Below are 17,314 nucleotides of genomic sequence, written 5' to 3'. Positions count from 1 at the left end.
ACACATACCCACACACCCACACACACACACACACCTCCTTCAAGTCCCATCTCAAGATCTTCCTATTCAACTGTGCCTTCCCAAACCCCACCCCACCCCCCAGACCCCCCACACCCCCACTCCCCCCTCTTCCCAACTCCCAGCTCGGGTCCAAAACACCCGCAAAGAGCGGGTGTTAGACAAGTGTAATTTGTTGTTGTTGTTGCTGCTGCTGCTGTTGTTCAAGACTCGCCTCTTCGACCAACCGCGCCTTCGGTTACCCCCCACCTACCCCCAAACCCCCCCACCTATCCCCCCCACCCCCTCCCCCCTGCCTGATCCCAACCCCCTCTGGACGGGGAAAGGGCGCTGTGTAAATGTCACGTGTTGTTGTTGTTGCTATCGTTGATCAAGAAAAGGTTTATTTGTTTCTTCCTTCGCGCTGTACATTCGCTCTTGTGATAACCAGACTTGCTGTGCGTTAGTCACCGGATAACCAACGCCGCTTTTGGCCCGACTCTGCCCACGTCTTAATAAAACTGAGCCTTTCTTACGGCTGTTCACCGTGTTTGCGTCGGCACGTTTGACTCCTGAAGCCGTGGAGTAACCGCGAGGCCCCAAAACGGTAACGTTTTGTCCCGATTCGGTCCCGAAATCACATAATATTTCCTTTTCCCATCCAATCCCACATTCCCGCCGCCTCGTTCCCTCCCTCCCTCGCCTCCGTTAAGGCCCGTCTCAAGACCTTCCTCAAGACTTCGGTCACACCGCCCGCCCCCCACAGCGCCCCCTCCTACCCCCACTACCCTTCCCTTCCTGCCAATGTGAAAGGGCGTGTGTTGTTGTTGTTGTTGTTGTTGTTGATGCTTTCGGTGGGTTCTTATGATACGTTTGCGGTGAGGAATTTACCGAAAATTGACCAATTTCAAAGTTTGCTGTGGATCAAAGCCAATCGGACGCGAATAAAAGGAAAACCAAAACAAACGTCTCGCAACTCCTGAGACTCTCCCTTAACGTCACTTAAGGCAATTGGTTTTGCTCGAACCGGGTTAAAAAAACAATTGACGCCGATAAAAATCGGTGGCTTCAACCCACGGCTGTTTGTGTGTGTGTGTGTGTGGGGGGGTGGGGGGGGGGGGGGGTGGGGGGGAAACACTGCTCTGCGCTAACACAGTCACTACGCTTTACGGTGTAATCCGCGAAGCGCTTTGAGACGTCTCGAAGACGCGATAGGGCGCCGTTTCGTTCAAGGGTTAGTGTAAGTGGTCAGTGGGCTCCGCAGTGAGGTACGCGTTTGCCCGTAAATTGATCGAAACAATAAGATATGAATAAAAGATATAAATAAGAATAATAAGAGAAAGAGAGAGACCAAAAAAAAAAGAGATCAAATGTGTGGCTGAACCGAAACTTTCGAGACTATTCCTTTCCGTGTTGGAGGGGAAGCCAATTGCGACTCGAGAAACCCGGTTCTCCGGAAAACTTGGTGCCCCTCGAAGAATAATAAAGAGAGAAAGAAACTCAAACGGGTGCGGAAAAAAATCATTGTTTCTTTTCCGGAGACGGACTGAGGGAGGCAAAAAAATAAGAAAAATGGTAATAGTTTGGTGTGGGGTTGCGCTGTGTCGTTTGGTGACTCAGTCACGCACTCTAAGGAATGTACCAGGTTTGGGTAACCCGAACCCGCGTCAAATTTACTCGGCTACACGTTTCTTATCATTCCTATTGTGAATGCGAATAAGAGGACCCGGGTTCGATTCCCGGGCGCGTCAGGTCGGGGCGAAACGTTGGGCAAGTTTCCTTACTCCCCGCACACACACAGTTGAATGGCGGATGGCTTTTCCGGGGGTTATAATCCCTTCAGAAAATATCTAAACAGATCACTCAACCCACGGCTGGTTGTGGGGACGCTGCTGTGCGCAATTGGCTGCCGCGTTCGCCCACAAAATACACACAGTCACTGCACTTTACCGTATACTCTGTGAAGCGCTTTGAGACGTCTGGAAGACGTGATAAGGCGCTGTATCAAATGCAAGGATTATTATTATTATTATCATCAGTAGGAAAATGGGTTCCTACTGACTGTGCGCGTGTGGGGGTGGGGGTGGGGGGGATTAGGGGGGATTAAGGAAACTTGTCCAAGGTTTCGCCCTGACCTGACCCGCCCGGGAATCGAACCCGGGTCCTCTCTCTCGCTTGTGATGGGTTAAAACAGCCTCCAGGCTGACTGGAAAGATCCAATAACCTTGACGGAGGGGGATTTTGGCAGCGATTTCATTGGCTCTTGTTCCTTTCTCCTTCGCCCTGACGGCAGCAGAGCCACAAACGTTTCAGTGAGCAGAAGCCGTGGCAGAAAAATCACCCACCTCTTCGCTCCGCGAGAGGAACAGTTGAGCTTGGAGCCAATTCCGCAGGTCAATCTGCCGGACGTTTTCGTAGACACCGTAACATGTCCCAAATCGGGCTGTTTTGTGGCTTGTTGTGCTGTTGGCTGGCGGCGGAGGCCAGAGTTTCGAGGCAGACCTGTCCAGAGGTCTGCGATACCTCCACGTGTCCTCCCGCTCCCCGGAATTGCTCCTTCGGGGAAGCCAAGGACTCGTGCGACTGCTGCAGTTTCTGCGCTGCGGGCGAAGGCGATTTCTGCGGCGGTTGGGATGACCACCACGGCATCTGCGGGGAATCCTTCCGGTGCCTCTACCCCAACGGGAACCGCAGGAAGGGGACCTGCGGTTGCGTGCACGGCGACCAGGTGTGCGGGAGCGACGGCCAAACCTACAAGAACATCTGCACGTTGAAGGCGATGAGCAAAAAGCAGCAGGAGGCAAATATTCCGCCCGTGATTCTGATCCAGAAGGGACCTTGTGATTCAGGTAAGGCAGGGACTCGGGACTTGCCATGGCAGAGTATTGGCGACGCAAACTAATCGGTTGCTCGTCGGGCCGTGGTTTAATGGTGTCCGATGGTTCGGCTGCTGTTCTGATGATATCCTCGTAAAGTGTTAATAATAATATTATTATTAAGGGCAAGAGGATAATAATAATAATAATAATAATGCATTTGATCCAGCGCCTTATCACGGCTTCGAGACGTCTCAAAGCGCTTCACAGGTAGTAACTGCGTGTTCTTGCGGGCGAAACACGGCGGCCAATTGCTCCCAGCGACGTCTCCAAAAGCAGTCGCGGATTGAAGGGACCGATTCATCATGAAACGATTCGAAGTAAAAGCCCCGTTGGCTCTGCCCTGCCAGGTGCACTTCAGGCACCACACCACAGCGTAATTCTGTCAGCGTTTCCTATGACTAATTCACGCCGTTCCGCAGCCGGTTCGGACACCTTGAAGTGATTTGGAAGGTTGTGTTGGCAGTGGCAACCAGTGCTTCAGTTTCTCTTGAAGCTGAAAAATAAAAGATCAGGTAGTTGGACGTCTCAGACCCTCCGGCGGTTATTGCACACGTTATATTCACGTCGATACAATCTCGGCCAAAGATTTCGCTGTTTGCCGTTCAATTTCCCTACTTGCAGCCACGAGCTTGTATTTAATAATACCACCACTCCTATTAATAATAATAATAATCCTGGCATTGATACGGCGCCTTATTCGAGACGTCTCAAAGCGCTTCACGGGATACACCGTAAAGTGCAGTGACTGTGTATTTTGTGGGCGAAACCCGGCAGCCAATTGCGCACAGTCCCCGCAAACAGCCGCGGGCTGAGCGACCAAATTATTATTATTATTATTATTATCATTATTATTGTAGCTGTTAGAAGTGCCAAATCAAAATCAAGGATTACTAAACTGTAGAACTGATTAATAATACTAATATTAATAATCCTGGCATTTGACCCGGCGCCTCGTCGCGTCTCCGAGACGTCTCAAGGCGCTTCACGGGATACACCGTAAAGCGAGACTCTTTTGTGTTTAGATCACCAGCATCCAGACAGTATGAGGTTCAAGTACAACTTCATTGCAGACGTGGTGGACAAAATAGCGCCGGCTGTGGTTCATCTGGCACTTGTCAGGAGGTGAGGAACTTGGAGTTGGTTGGAGGCAGCCAAATTGCGCGCAGCAGCGTCCCACGAATGGACGGACGGACTTTGATTCGAGCCATCGATTTAGCAGTATTACCATTTGTAGCATTTCTAAACACAATTACGTTGACGGTGGCACGAGTGGAACGCGAGCACGTTTGCTGGGGTGCACAGGAGGAGGCCATTCAGCCCCTTCGAGCCTGTTCCGCCATCCTATAAGATCAGGGCTGATCTGTAACTCAAGTCCAGTTGCCTGCCTTTGCCCCGTATCCCTTGATGTGCTGTGAGATACTACGGTCAATGAATCCTCAGGAAATATTCTTTGCGGATAAATCTCCTTACAGTGGCTGACGACACACGGCCTAATCGCACGGTGTCTCAGTCTTGTCCGGAAAAACGCACTGGATTTTGCTTTCATGGCACTTTGGTATTACCATCTGTGCCCTGCCAACCTGCCCGCTCAGCGGGCTCCGGTCTGCTTCACCTCCCCCCTCCTCGCCAGCCCCACCATTGGCCTTCAGCCTCTCTGCCCCCAACCCTCTGGAACTCCATCCCGCAGTCCCTCCGCCTCGCCCCCTCCCTCACCTCCTTCAAGGGCCATCTCAAGACCCTCCTCTTCGACCAACCGTGTCTTCGGTCACCCTCATACCTCCCATCCACCCTCCACCCCCACTCCTGATCCCAACCCCCAGCTCGGGTCCAAACCATTGACTGCCCAGCGCCTCGGGCCGTCCTCCTGACCTGAAAGGCTCCGTGTGAAATGTCCTGCGTTGGGGTTGTGTTACAGGGCATCTTACTCGAACCGTGACGTCACAGTGGGCAGCGGCTCAGGTTTCATCGTGTCCGAGGACGGTCTGATCGTCACCAACGCCCACGTCCTCAACAACAAACAGAGGATAAAAGTTGAGCTGAAAAACGGGGAAAAGTACGAAGCGAAGGTCAAAGACATCGACCGGAAATCAGACATCGCACTGATTAAAATAAAAGCTAACGTAAGTTTCTTTTCTCCTGATAAATCGCTATCTCGGGGCAATAATAACAATTATCATAATAATAACCCTTGCATTTGATACAGCGCCTTCGAGACGTCTCAAAGCGCTTCACAGGATACACCGCAAAGTGTAGTGACTGCGCGTTTTGTGGGCGAAACGCGGCAGCCAATTGCGCACAGCAGCGTTCCCCCACAAACAGCCGCGGGTTGAAGCGACCAAATTATCACTATTTTTCTTTGTGGAAGGGGTTACTTAATACCCGGAGGCCTGGAGGGCGTCTTACATCAAATAGTCGCTTAAAAAGTATTAATCTTATTGGGGTTTTTTTTTTTTCTCTGTGTTGCGAACAGAGTTCCCTCCCAGTCCTGCTGTTGGCTCGCTCGACGGACCTCAGACCCGGGGAGTTCGTGGTGGCTATCGGAAGCCCATTTTCTCTGCAAAACACGGTGACCACTGGAATCGTCAGCACGACTGAGCGCGGAGGCAAGGAGCTGGGTCTGAAAGACTCAGACATGGATTACATTCAGACCGACGCCATTATCAACGTAAGGTCAAGTACACCACCACCACGACAGCTTGACATAGTGCCCGTCACTTGGGGTAGGGTCCTGGAGAGCTTGTCGGTGGTGGAGACCGACCCCGAGCCAGGGGGGAGAGGGAGGGGGCAGAGGTGACCGTAAACCCGATCAAGACCACCTTTTTTTCCTGCACTAATTTGATATAATCTGCTCAAACGCTTCAATATTCCGACAACGTTTCCTTGCCGAATTGATTAACGGTCGGTGATTAATACTGCTTTCTGCGTGGACATTTTAATTTTTTTCCCCTTTCTAATCATAAATAATAATCCTCGCATTCGACACGTCTTCCAGACGTCTCAAAGCGCATCACGGGATACACCGCAAAGTGTGGTGGCTCTGTGTTTTGTGGGCGAAACGCGGCAGCCAATTGCGCACAGCGACCTTCCGCCCACAACCAGTCGTGGATTTGGTGACCACATTATTATTATTTTTCTTTTTTATTTGAATGCATTTCCGGAGGGGATAACCCCTTCAAGATTAAAAAAAAAAAATTTGGGTCGCTCAACCCACGGCTGTTTGTGTGGGGGGACGCTGCTGTGCCCAATTGGCTGCCGCGTTTCGCCCACAAAATACACAGTCACTACACTTTACAGTATATTCTGTGAAGCGCTTTGAGACGTCTCGAAGACGTGATGAGGCGCTGTGTCAAATGCGAGGATTATTATTATTATTATTATTATGATTATTATTATCAAGAGTATCTGCTTGGAAGATGCCGGATTCATCCAATGCATCGTATGAACTAAATAGAAAAGAATAGCGAATGACTGATGTACGCGATAAGGCCATTGCAGCATTTTATCTCGAGTACCAAAAACATTTACAGTTCTGCCGTTCGAACTCTTGTTTCGCCCACAAAACACGCAGTAAATTCGCTTTACGGCGCATCTTTGAGAAGTCTCGAAGATGTGATAAGTAAACGCAAGAGTTATTCTGAGAAAAACAGTCACGTGACATGAGATGCGAATGCTTTTTTATTCGTTTATATTCAGATTATAAAATCAATCAATTAAAAAGTCTGCATCGATGAATATTATTAGTCATTAGTCTTTTATTCAGTGTGAAGCTGCATTTTAAAATCAACGCCCACTCATATACTGCAATTTTTATTACAGTACGGAAATTCAGGAGGTCCCCTCGTCAACCTGGTAAGTTGTCATTTTCTATATGTTGGGACACTTCGAAAGATTTTTTTAATATCTTTTAATATTTTCTATATATTTGAACAGTGAAAAGGATTTTTTTTAAATATATTTTAATATTTTCTAGATTTTTTAAGCCAAAAAGATATTTTTGGCATGTTTTGGCATCTGCTATCGATTTTAATAGTTAACAAGATATGTTTTACGCAGTTTAATATCTTCTGGAGATTTTAACAGTTAAAGATCATTTTTATACATTTTAATACTTTCTGGATATTTTAAGTTAAAAAGAGTAACTCAGTAGTTCGAGCCCTCGCCTCGCGAGCGAGAGGACCCGGGTTCGAATTCCCGGGCGGGTCAGGACGAAACGTTGGGCAAGTTTCCTCACTCCCCACACACGACTGTGCACGTTTCACCCGCAAACTGTACAGTCACTACACTTTCCAGCGTATCCTGTGAAGCGCTGTGAGACGTCTCGAAGACGTGACAAGGCCCTGGATCAAATGCAAGGGTTATTATTATGATTTATTACTATCATAAGTAATAGTATTTGCCGGTTGGAAGGGAGCAAACTGCGGCTTTCGTTGAGCCACAAGGATTATTATTTTTATTATTATAATTACATTCACCCTTTAACTGTATAAATTTGCACACAAGGCGCGGAAACTTTAAACGAAGGTAGATGGAAAATAATGAAGCATTTCTGCAACATCCAGTCGATAAATTTTATTTGTTTTAGTTTAACTTGGTTTTAAACTGCAGGACGGTGAAGTCATTGGTATTAATACACTTAAAGTCACAGCGGGTATATCGTTTGCGATCCCTGCAAAGAGAATTCAACAGTTTCTTGCAGAATCTTACGACCGGGAACTGAAAGGTAATTAATTACCTTTTACGTGTTACGTATTAATTAATTACGTGTTAATTAAGGGGCAATATTTCTCCCGCAAAATACGCATTGACTTCGCTTTACAGCATATGATTTGAAGCGCTTTGAGCCGTCTTCGAAGCCGTGACAATGCTTTGAATAGCGTAATTTCCAGAAAACATGCTGTCGTCGTGTTAAACGGCAGCTGCCTTTGATTGGAATAAAATGTGCGAAACGAGCAGGAAAAACGCTCATTAAATTTGATGGGTTTTCTTTTAAATCTCACCCAAAAAATACCGACACGCAGAGCAGCTTTCCTTTCGAATTTTTTTTTTTTGTTGTTCCCATTTAATAATTTCCTGACGGTTTAATAAGGGAAACACACCGCATGGTGTAATGGCACGTCGTTTGGAGCGGGAGTCTGCGCTGAGTCAGCTAATTTCACCCGCATTTGCAGTAAAAGTTTCCCAAGAGAGAAGGGGAGCCATAAACATCCAGCGCCGAAGCGGCATTCACCAACTGTTGAGCGTAGATGGAGTGGGTATCAGATGAGATAGAACCCGATTCACTTCCGATGGCCTAATGGGCAAATGGTTTATCGTGGAGTTCCCTGTAGCTCAGTGGTTAGAGCGCTCGCCTCGCAAGCGAAAGGACTTGGGCTCGGTTTCCGGGCGGGTCAATCAGGGCGAAACCTTAGCCAACTTTCCTTACTCCGCACACCCGCGTACGCCTCTGTTTACCCAGTAGTAGTCGATTGGCGGATCACTTTTCCGGGGGTAACAACCCGGCTGTTTGTGGGGACGCCGCTGTGCGCAATTGGCTGCCGCGTTTCGCCCACAAAATCCGCAGTCGCTGCGCTCGACCGTCTATTCTGCGAAGCGCTTTGAGACGTCTCAACGGGGTGATAAGGCGCTGTATCAAATGTGAGGATTATTATTATTATTAAATGGTCGCATAACGCTTCCGGTCTAAAGTTACACAGGACTTGGGTGGGTTAGGCCGTTGGTGCCTCTATCCATCTGTTTGATGAGTCAAAAACCTTCTGGAGAGAAAACTTAAGACGCATTGTACTTAACGGGAATTGGGTGCAGTATTTTGTGCAGTAGGATCTCGCACGTTCAACGTATTTACCGATTGCTCTCACACCCAAAGGGAAAAGTTTACCACTGAAGAGATACATGGGAGTCCGGATGTTGAAACTGACACCAAAGTAAGTACCCAGCGCTCAACTGATTACAAGCGACTAGGATTCACCTGTGGGACATCGTACTGAGGATGGGTGATTAGGATCGGATTTATGCTTTTAGACTCGATTTGTACGCCCTGCGATTGAAGGGGGTTAAATTCAGAGCCAACCTGCGAAACGCTACTTCGGTGAGCAAGTAGTAAACACATGGAACAGAGGGTGGAAGCAGAACATGTTGTTTGTTTCCAGAACAAATGGGATCGATTTCTGCTGGAAAATAATATCTGGGGATAATACAGAATATAGTTGGGGGGACATGACATGTCAAGCGACTATTATGGATGGCGGGAGGTGTTAAATATAGGGTATGGATAAACACAGAGATCAATATTTCTGCCATGATCTAAGAAACTGAATGACTGAAGGAACAGGCTCAAAGGGCTGAATGATCTCCTCCTGTTCCTACACTGTAATAAGATTTCAGTGCAAGTATTTGACACAAAGGACCATATTTCCATTACAGTCTTTCACGTGAGCTGAAGGCACATGACAAGCATTTCCCTGATGTCTCGGGAGGCGTCTATATATTTGAAGTCATGTCAGGATCTCCTGCTCAAAGGTATATAACAATAATATGTACATGGAACTTATTGGGTAAGTTTGACAACTGCTCAATCTTACAGTCTATTTAATTGACACTTCACATTATGTTCGGTGAAGCCCCTTATCACGCCTTCGAGACGTCTCAAAGCACTTCACAGGATACACGAAAGTGTAGTGACTACGTGGTTTGTAGGTGAAACACGGCAGCCAATTACGCACAGAGGTTCCCACAATCAGTCGTGGACTGAAGCGACCAATTTATTATTATTATTTTTTAAAGGAATTATTATCTCAGGAAATTGATACGCCGATCGATTAACAACCAGGTCCTCTGACTGCTGGTAAACAAAGGCGTGTGTGTGTGTGTGGAGTAAAGAAACTTGGCCAACGTTTCACCCTGACCTGACCCGCCCGGGAATGAACCTGGGTCCTCTCGCTTGCGAGGCGAGGGCTCTAACCCCTGAGCTACAATTGGGAGTAATCCTGCAGCGGGGCAGTTTAGCAAAACATGTAAAACCCCACAAAACACAGTCACTACACTTTACAGTGTATCCTGTGAAGCTCTTTGAGACGTCTCGAAGACGTGATGAGGCGCTGTGTCAAATACAAGATTATTATTAGTAGTAGTAGTAGTATAGAATCAAATTGACTCCACCAACTCTAGTTAGAAGCAGGTTTTGTCCAACCATTCCTAGACATGTCTTCCTGAAAATAATTCCTGTACTCAAGAGATAATTCTTTTCCTGCACAATATAAATATATTTTATCATCGCCCACAACCCCACCCACACCGCGGCACTGTTCAAACACTGTGGAGTCCTGTAGCTCAGGGGTTGGAGCCCTCACCTCGCCAGCGAGAGAGGACCCGGCTCGATTCCCGGGCGGGTTAGGTCGAAACGATGGGCAAGTTGCCTTACTCCCCCCCCCTACACACACCTCTGTTTACCAGCAGTCAGTAGGAACCCGGTTCTTAGTCAATTGGCGGATCGCTTTTCCGCGGGTGATAATCCCCTAAAAAAACAGGACCCGCCCCGGGTAGCCTCCCCCCCTCCCCAACCGGGAGTATTAGCCCGTGTGTCAATCTACATTCTATACTGGATCCTCTGGTTGCAAGCAGAGTGGCCACAGGTACAGGTAGTTATTAACAAATATTGACGAGTTCGCAGGCACAGTCTTACCACCGTCGTATCATTGATTGATTTTTAGCGCCGGTTTAAAGGATCGCGACGTGATTATCAGCATTAACGGCATTCCGATCACATCTTCCGAACAAGTCAGCGAGGCGGTTAAGAACAGCAATTCCTTGTCGATTGGCGTCCGCCGTAGCAATGGGGTCCTGCTGATTACCGTCGTTCCAGAGAATCAAGTAATAAAAGGTGACAAAGGAAAATGAACTTCAATGCCAAATGCAATCGTATTGAGGTCTTACATAATGTCGCTTGAATAGTTTACTCACTAAAACCTCTGGAAATAACAACTCAAGCTCAAATGCTAAGCACAAGAGCTTTACATACGGAAAATATAACTGCGCTCAGACCATAAGAGCTCACGTTCCCACCTCCTCCCCTTCTTCTGTGACCATTTCCATCTTGGTCCCAGACAGACCTTTTCTCTCTCTGGTCTGCCCTGGTTTGTTGCGATCTTTCCCCCCCACCGTCCTCCTTTTGTTCTGCAATATTAAACACCTCCATTCCCTGCTTTGTTGCAACCGCTCCCCCACTTTGTTTTGCATCATTATCGCCTCTTTAACCCATCATCCCCTGTCCTCTACCCCATTTTCTCCTTTGTCTTCCTTGCCCTGCCTCCTGTTAGCCCTTAAAAGCCTCTCCCTCCCAACATGCCTCCAGTTCTGACGAAGGCTCGTGGACCTAAAACATTGACTCCCTTTCCTTTCCCCATAGATGCTGCCTGACCTGCTGAGGGTTCCCAGCGACTTCTGTTTTGGTTGCAAATGTATAAATATATATTGTTATGGCGCTATTAAAGCATTGCATGCAATCATTCAGTTTCTTGAGGAGAACTGGAGCACAGAAGAAATCCTACATAAATAAGGATGAAACGATTCAGAACCAATGCAGTACTCAAGATGAATTTGCTTTGTATTTTAAATTACTTTCCTCTAATCATATCAATCTTTGTGTAGTGGCCTCTGCTGTCCTTAGTACAATCAATTGATTACGTGATGAAATTAATTTAATTTCTTAATGATTTCTTAACACATGTCTAATTTTTGGCTGTAGCACTGTTAAATCAGTCCACTACAAGTCTTATCAATTGCTTATTAAATATCTACAATTTATACATAAGTCTCGATACAATTTACTGAGATTAATATTGCACCTTTCACATCAGGAGTTATCTTGGCAAAGTTGGCAGTTATACACTTTAGAAATGTAGGGTATTTTAATTTAGCAGAAACAAACATGAATCAAAAGCCAAGGCAAGAAACAATACTAAGTTAAAAATGTCACATCCCTTTAATTTTCACTTTAAACATTTCAATAAAGCTATATGTAAACTCAACGTCACGTTGTAAATTCAAATGGAAAATAAAGTACAGAAGGAGAGAGCATTGCACAGGTTATATTTACAAAAAATGTTTTAAAAAATACTACTGCAGCTCACAATACAAGATCTCTATGTCTCTTAAACACATCACCAGAATGAATTAGATGTTGGGAGAAAGAAAACTCGGGCCCAGTATGTAATGACATATTTGCAGAGGAAATGGATGTGAGAGAAAGAGAGAGAGACTGTATCACTGGTTTATTCATTGTATGTCTTCTCTCTGCCTTCAAGTTCACGTCTTGTGAAAGGTCAGTAGTATACACACCAGTTACTGCCATCACTGGGCATCAAACCTCCTGTGATGAGCAAGATTAGGTCCACAAACCACCATATCCCAAGTCCTCCGAGAGTCAACAGTTTCCCCACTGCAGTCCCAGTGTGTGCCAAGCAGAATCGATCGACTCCAAAGCAGCCCAAGAAAAAGGAGTAGAGCAATGTTGTAACAAAGTAGTGTCCGGTGTACCTAAAAATACACACACACGTAACTGGTGAGAAGCCTTATAAATCCAGTATTTATACTAACAGGTTATCGGAAGGTTACTCTGAATGTATGTATAATAATAACTCATATTAGTGTAAGGTAATAATCCATTCAAAAGAAATGGTCACTCAATCCACAACTGTTTGTGGGACACCTCTGCGCGCAATTGGCTGCTGCAAAATATACAGTCACTACCTTTCACAGTATATTCTGTAAAGCGCTTTGAGATGTCTCGAAGACCTGATAAGGCGCTGTATCAAATGCAAGGATTATTATTACTCTGAACATCAGTTTTATATATGGATTATGATATATGAGTTAATTGTGAATTTCAACAGAAAAGTCAATTTCCGTTTTGACCATATCTCAAATTTGTCTGCACAAAAATAAGTTATTTGTTTAAAAATACACATTATTGTGTGTAATAACTCAAGTTATTCATCACCTCAAGGCTCGAGTACGCCAACTCCCACCTTGTCGGCCTCCCCCAACTCTTCCCTCCACAAGCTGCAGATCATCCAGAACCCTGCAGCTCGTGTCCTCTCCCGCACCAGACTCCCTGACCCCCATCGCCCCCACCCTCGCCAGCCCGGCTCCACTGGCTCCCCATCCCCTAGAGGATAGAGTTCAAAATCCTCACCCTTAAGGCCCTCCACGGCCTCGCCCCCTCCCACCTCTCTGACCTGCTGATCCCCTATCAACCTGTTCGCTCCCTCCGCTCAGCAGGCTCCAGGTCTCCGGCCCGACCCCTCCTTCCCCCACCATCAGAGGCCGAGCTTTCAGCCTCCCTGCCCCCACCCTCTGGAACCCCATCCCACAATCCCTTGGCCTCACTCCCTCATCTCCTTCAAACCACGACTCGAGACCTTCCTTTTCGACCGTGCCTTCAGCCACCCTCCTAACCCCTCTGCCCTCCCTCAATCCAATCCAACCCTCCCCCCACACCCCACCACCCCCCATGCTCGGATCCTGATCTCCGATTGTTCAGCTCCTTGGGATGTCTTCCCCATTTGGGAAGGCGCTTTACGAATGTAATTTTATTACTGCTGTCATTATTTGAGGGGGAATACAGGAGACAAAAACTGCCTCCTAATACCAGTAGAGCAGAGCGTAATGACAACAACATTACATGTGTATAGCGCCTTTCACGTTGGGAGGACATGCCAAGGCACTGGACAGTGACAGCATTTCAGACCTGAGCTGGGGTCAGGGAGGGAGAAGGAAGGGGAGGGGAAGGAGGGGTTTGAGGCGGGACTTGAAGGAGGCTACGGAGGGGGCGAGGTGGAGTGATTGGCAGATGGAATTCCAAAGGTTAAAATCCTTTCATGTCGGGAGGACATCCCAAGGCACTGGACAGTCAGGGATTTGGACCTGGGATCACGGAAGAGTGGAGGGCGGAGAGAGTGTGTTAGGAGGGTGGCCGAAGACTCGGTCAAAAAGGAGGGCGAGCCGAAGGGACTGTGGGATGGAGTTCCATAGGGTGGGGGCAGAAAGGCTGAAGGCCTGACTGCCAATGGTTGGGCAACTTAGAAAATTTACCTGAAAAGCAATTTTGCAACATTTCAACATTATATCCAAAGCTTTTTTTAAAAACCCCGGGTTAAATGAGAAAACAATGATTTAATTCAGCAAATATTGCAAGTCATTCTCCAAATTCTTACTTGATACATGGCACTTTTCCTCGAAGAAAGCTTCGCGGGCCTGCACACTCGATATTCTTCAATGCCGAACATTGGACTTTTGTATGTTCTACATCATTATAGGCTTGTCCACCAAACTGTTGGCAAAAACAGAAACAACGTTAATGAAGCTTTACAGCAAAACAGAGCACAGACAGCAAAATACCATGAATTGAAAACAGAGAAGACAATTTTCACCTAAATATCAGCAACAGAGGTTTTCACACTAAGAATTCAGTGACATTCAAATTTCATATAACTGCCACAGCAACATACAAATACTTTCAGTGAACTTTTGATTAAATCTGTGTACAATTGGCTGTCGCAGTTAGCCCATAAAATACACAGCCACTCCATTTTATAATACATTCTTACGAAGCACTTTGAGACGTCTCAATAACATGATAGGGCACTATATCAAATGCAAGGATTATTATTATTCTCTTTATACCACTGCATTGACAGACGGTTGTCTTAACATGGTTTTAGGAAAAACATAACAAATGTTTGATAGCATTTATTATCAATGCAATGAACTCCCTTTTTCCTGCTTTATATAAATACACGCATATGCAAGCCATATATTTGCTAATTTTCTAAACTGAACTGAAAAAGGACATCATGAAGAAACCACTGGGGCCCACGAGATGGCAAACAGAGAGCTATTGGCACACAAACAATGGTTTGAACATGAAGACGGTGGTTGTGATTCAAAGAGACAGGAAAGGTCCTCCTTGACCTCACTACATACTAGGTCAGTTCCATTGAATGCCAGTTCAGCTCGTAACACTTGCCTCTGGGTCAGAAAATTCTAATAATAGTCCCTGCATTTGATACAGCGCCTCACCACGTCTTTGAGATGTCTCAAAGCGCTTCACAGAATATACTGTAAAGCGAATTGACTGTATATTTTGGGGGTGAAGCGCAGGAGCCAATTGCGCACAGCAGCGTCCCCACAAACAGTCGTGGATTGAGTGACCAGATTATTATTATTTTTGGAAGGCATTCAGGTGGGATCTGAAAAGGGGCAAAGGTGGAGGAGGGGTAGAGGCAAAGCTCTGTAGCTACAGGTGTAGTGGCTATAAAGTTGTGGGTTAAAGCCAGGACTTTAACCTCACTGAAGGATAACATTCAACTGCAGTAATGGAGAAATGCTTTGTTGTCGGAGGTGTAAGCGTTCAGATGCGATGTTAAACTAAGCCTCGAGGTCTGCCTGTTCATCTTAACGCTCCCATTCAAAAACAGAAGAGTGTCTCCCAGTGTCCCAATGAACAACTGTGTGGATAAATTCACTTCATCGCTGTTGGCTGGCAACAAATTTGCCAACGAATGCAGACACTACACTTGAGAGCACCCATCACTTTAGCACGCTTTTAACATTGTATTGTACATATCACTACATCGTAAATGTAGTCCTACTTAACCAAAAAGGTCTCAGAAATCTTCCCAAATCTACAGAAATGATAAAGAAACTCACCTTTACACATCCATGCCCTTGTTCACTTTGCGCCGTTGCATTTCCTGCCAGGTCTACTGGCTCTTTGCACTCCACAAACTCCTCTGGCCTACAAAACACAGACATGAAAGTCACCGATTGCAAACATCATGTGGCTTTAAAAAAGTAAATTCTTGCAATTAGCACAACACAAACATATTCCAGCAAAACAAGACAATAAACCTACCCAGCAATAAAACACTGTCACAAAAATTATGGAGTCCTATAGCTCAGTGGTTAGAACACTCGCCTCACAAGCAAGTGGACCTGGGTTCGATTCCCGGGCGGGTCAGGGCCAAACGGTGGGCAAGTTTCCTTACTCCACACTCACGCCTCTGTTTACCAGCAGTAAGTAGGAACCCGGTTGTTAGTCAATTGGTGGATCACTTTTCCGGTAATAATAGTTCCTTCAAAAAAAATTGAGCACTTCAACCCATGACTGTTTGTGAGCAATTGGCTGCCGCGTTTTGCCCACAGAATACACAGTCACTACACTTTACAGCATATTCTGTGAAGCGCTATGAGACGTCTCAGCGACGTGATAAGGCGCCGGGTCACATGCCAGGATTATCACAGTACGATTTTGGAACTTTTCTAACTTTTGATTAAAAAAAGAGGCGGAACAAAACAAAAACAGCGGCTGAGACTGTCCAGAGAGGGAGAAACAGAGAGAAAACCACAGAGAGACAGACAGAGAACCACAGGGAAAGAATAGAAAAAAACAGAGGTAGAAATAGAGATATATATATATTATATAAAGATATACACACTACACACACACACACTATACACACACACCACACACTACACACACACACTACACACACACACACTACACACACACACACACACAACACACACACACACTACACACACACACACACTACACACACACACAACACACACACACACAACACACACACACACAACACACACACACACACTACACACACACACAACACACTATACACACACACACTATACACACACACACTATACACACACACACTATACACACACACACTATACACACACACACTGTATACACACACACTGTATACACACACACACACTATATACACACACACACTATATACACACACACACTGTATACACACACTATATACACACACACACTATACACACACTATACACACACACACTATACACACACACACAATACACACACACACAATACACACACACACACTATACACACACACACAATACACACACACACAATACACACACACACACACTATACACACTATATATAGAGAGGCGGAGGGGGCGGTGGGGGTGAAGCGGCCACTCACAGGAAGCTGCACAGCACGAGGGGAGAGGTGGAATCCTCGTACTCCCAGAGGCTGTGGTTGTCGGGGCCGGAGCCGGGGCCGGGGCCGGGCCGCTCGGTGCTGTTCATGTCCTGTGAGGAGGAGCCGGCCAGGCCCTGGAGCAGCAGGATGGCCGCCAGCAGCACCACCTGCCCCGCCAGCAAGATATAGTTCAGGGACACGCCCAACATGGCAGCCGTGCCTGTGACCGGGGCCGCCGCCGCCTCCTCCTCCTCCTCCCGCCCAACGGTCACCGCTCGAGCCCCGACAGCCGTCAACGGTCGCTCGCCAACTGTCACCGCGCGAGCCAGACGCCCTCCCCCCACGTGACCCCCTCCCCCACGTGACGCGTGACGCGACTTCTACGCGTCGCACCCACCT

At 46.7% G+C, this 17,314-nt stretch overlaps 2 protein-coding genes across 2 annotated transcripts; one reads left to right on the top strand and one right to left on the bottom strand.

Moving 5' to 3' along the window:
- Positions 1 to 2,404: 2,404 nt before the first annotated feature.
- htra4 (HtrA serine peptidase 4) lies at positions 2,405 to 11,309 on the top strand. Its single transcript, XM_007884650.2, has 10 exons — positions 2,405 to 2,846; positions 3,899 to 3,998; positions 4,792 to 4,996; positions 5,347 to 5,541; positions 6,693 to 6,725; positions 7,482 to 7,596; positions 8,740 to 8,797; positions 9,297 to 9,392; positions 10,583 to 10,752; positions 11,278 to 11,309. Exons 1-10 carry the CDS (start codon positions 2,426 to 2,428, stop codon positions 11,286 to 11,288), a joined length of 1,404 nt encoding a protein of 467 aa, XP_007882841.1. The 5' UTR covers positions 2,405 to 2,425; the 3' UTR covers positions 11,289 to 11,309.
- Positions 11,310 to 11,457: 148 nt separating this feature from the next.
- Positions 11,458 to 17,271, bottom strand: tm2d2 (TM2 domain containing 2). The gene is made up of 4 exons (XM_007884649.2): positions 16,916 to 17,271; positions 15,582 to 15,669; positions 14,087 to 14,202; positions 11,458 to 12,407 (listed from the first exon to the last, which is right to left on the bottom strand). The coding sequence occupies exons 1-4, from the start codon at positions 17,122 to 17,124 to the stop codon at positions 12,194 to 12,196; spliced, it is 627 nt and encodes a 208-aa protein (XP_007882840.1). The 5' UTR covers positions 17,125 to 17,271; the 3' UTR covers positions 11,458 to 12,193.
- Positions 17,272 to 17,314: the final 43 nt, after the last annotated feature.

The sequence above is a fragment of the Callorhinchus milii genome, unplaced genomic scaffold (genome assembly GCF_018977255.1).
Source record: "Callorhinchus milii isolate IMCB2004 unplaced genomic scaffold, IMCB_Cmil_1.0 Scaffold28, whole genome shotgun sequence".
Taxonomy (NCBI): domain Eukaryota; kingdom Metazoa; phylum Chordata; class Chondrichthyes; order Chimaeriformes; family Callorhinchidae; genus Callorhinchus; species Callorhinchus milii.
Note: the sequence above shows the minus strand (reverse complement) of the source record. Positions and strands in the feature narration are given on the sequence as shown.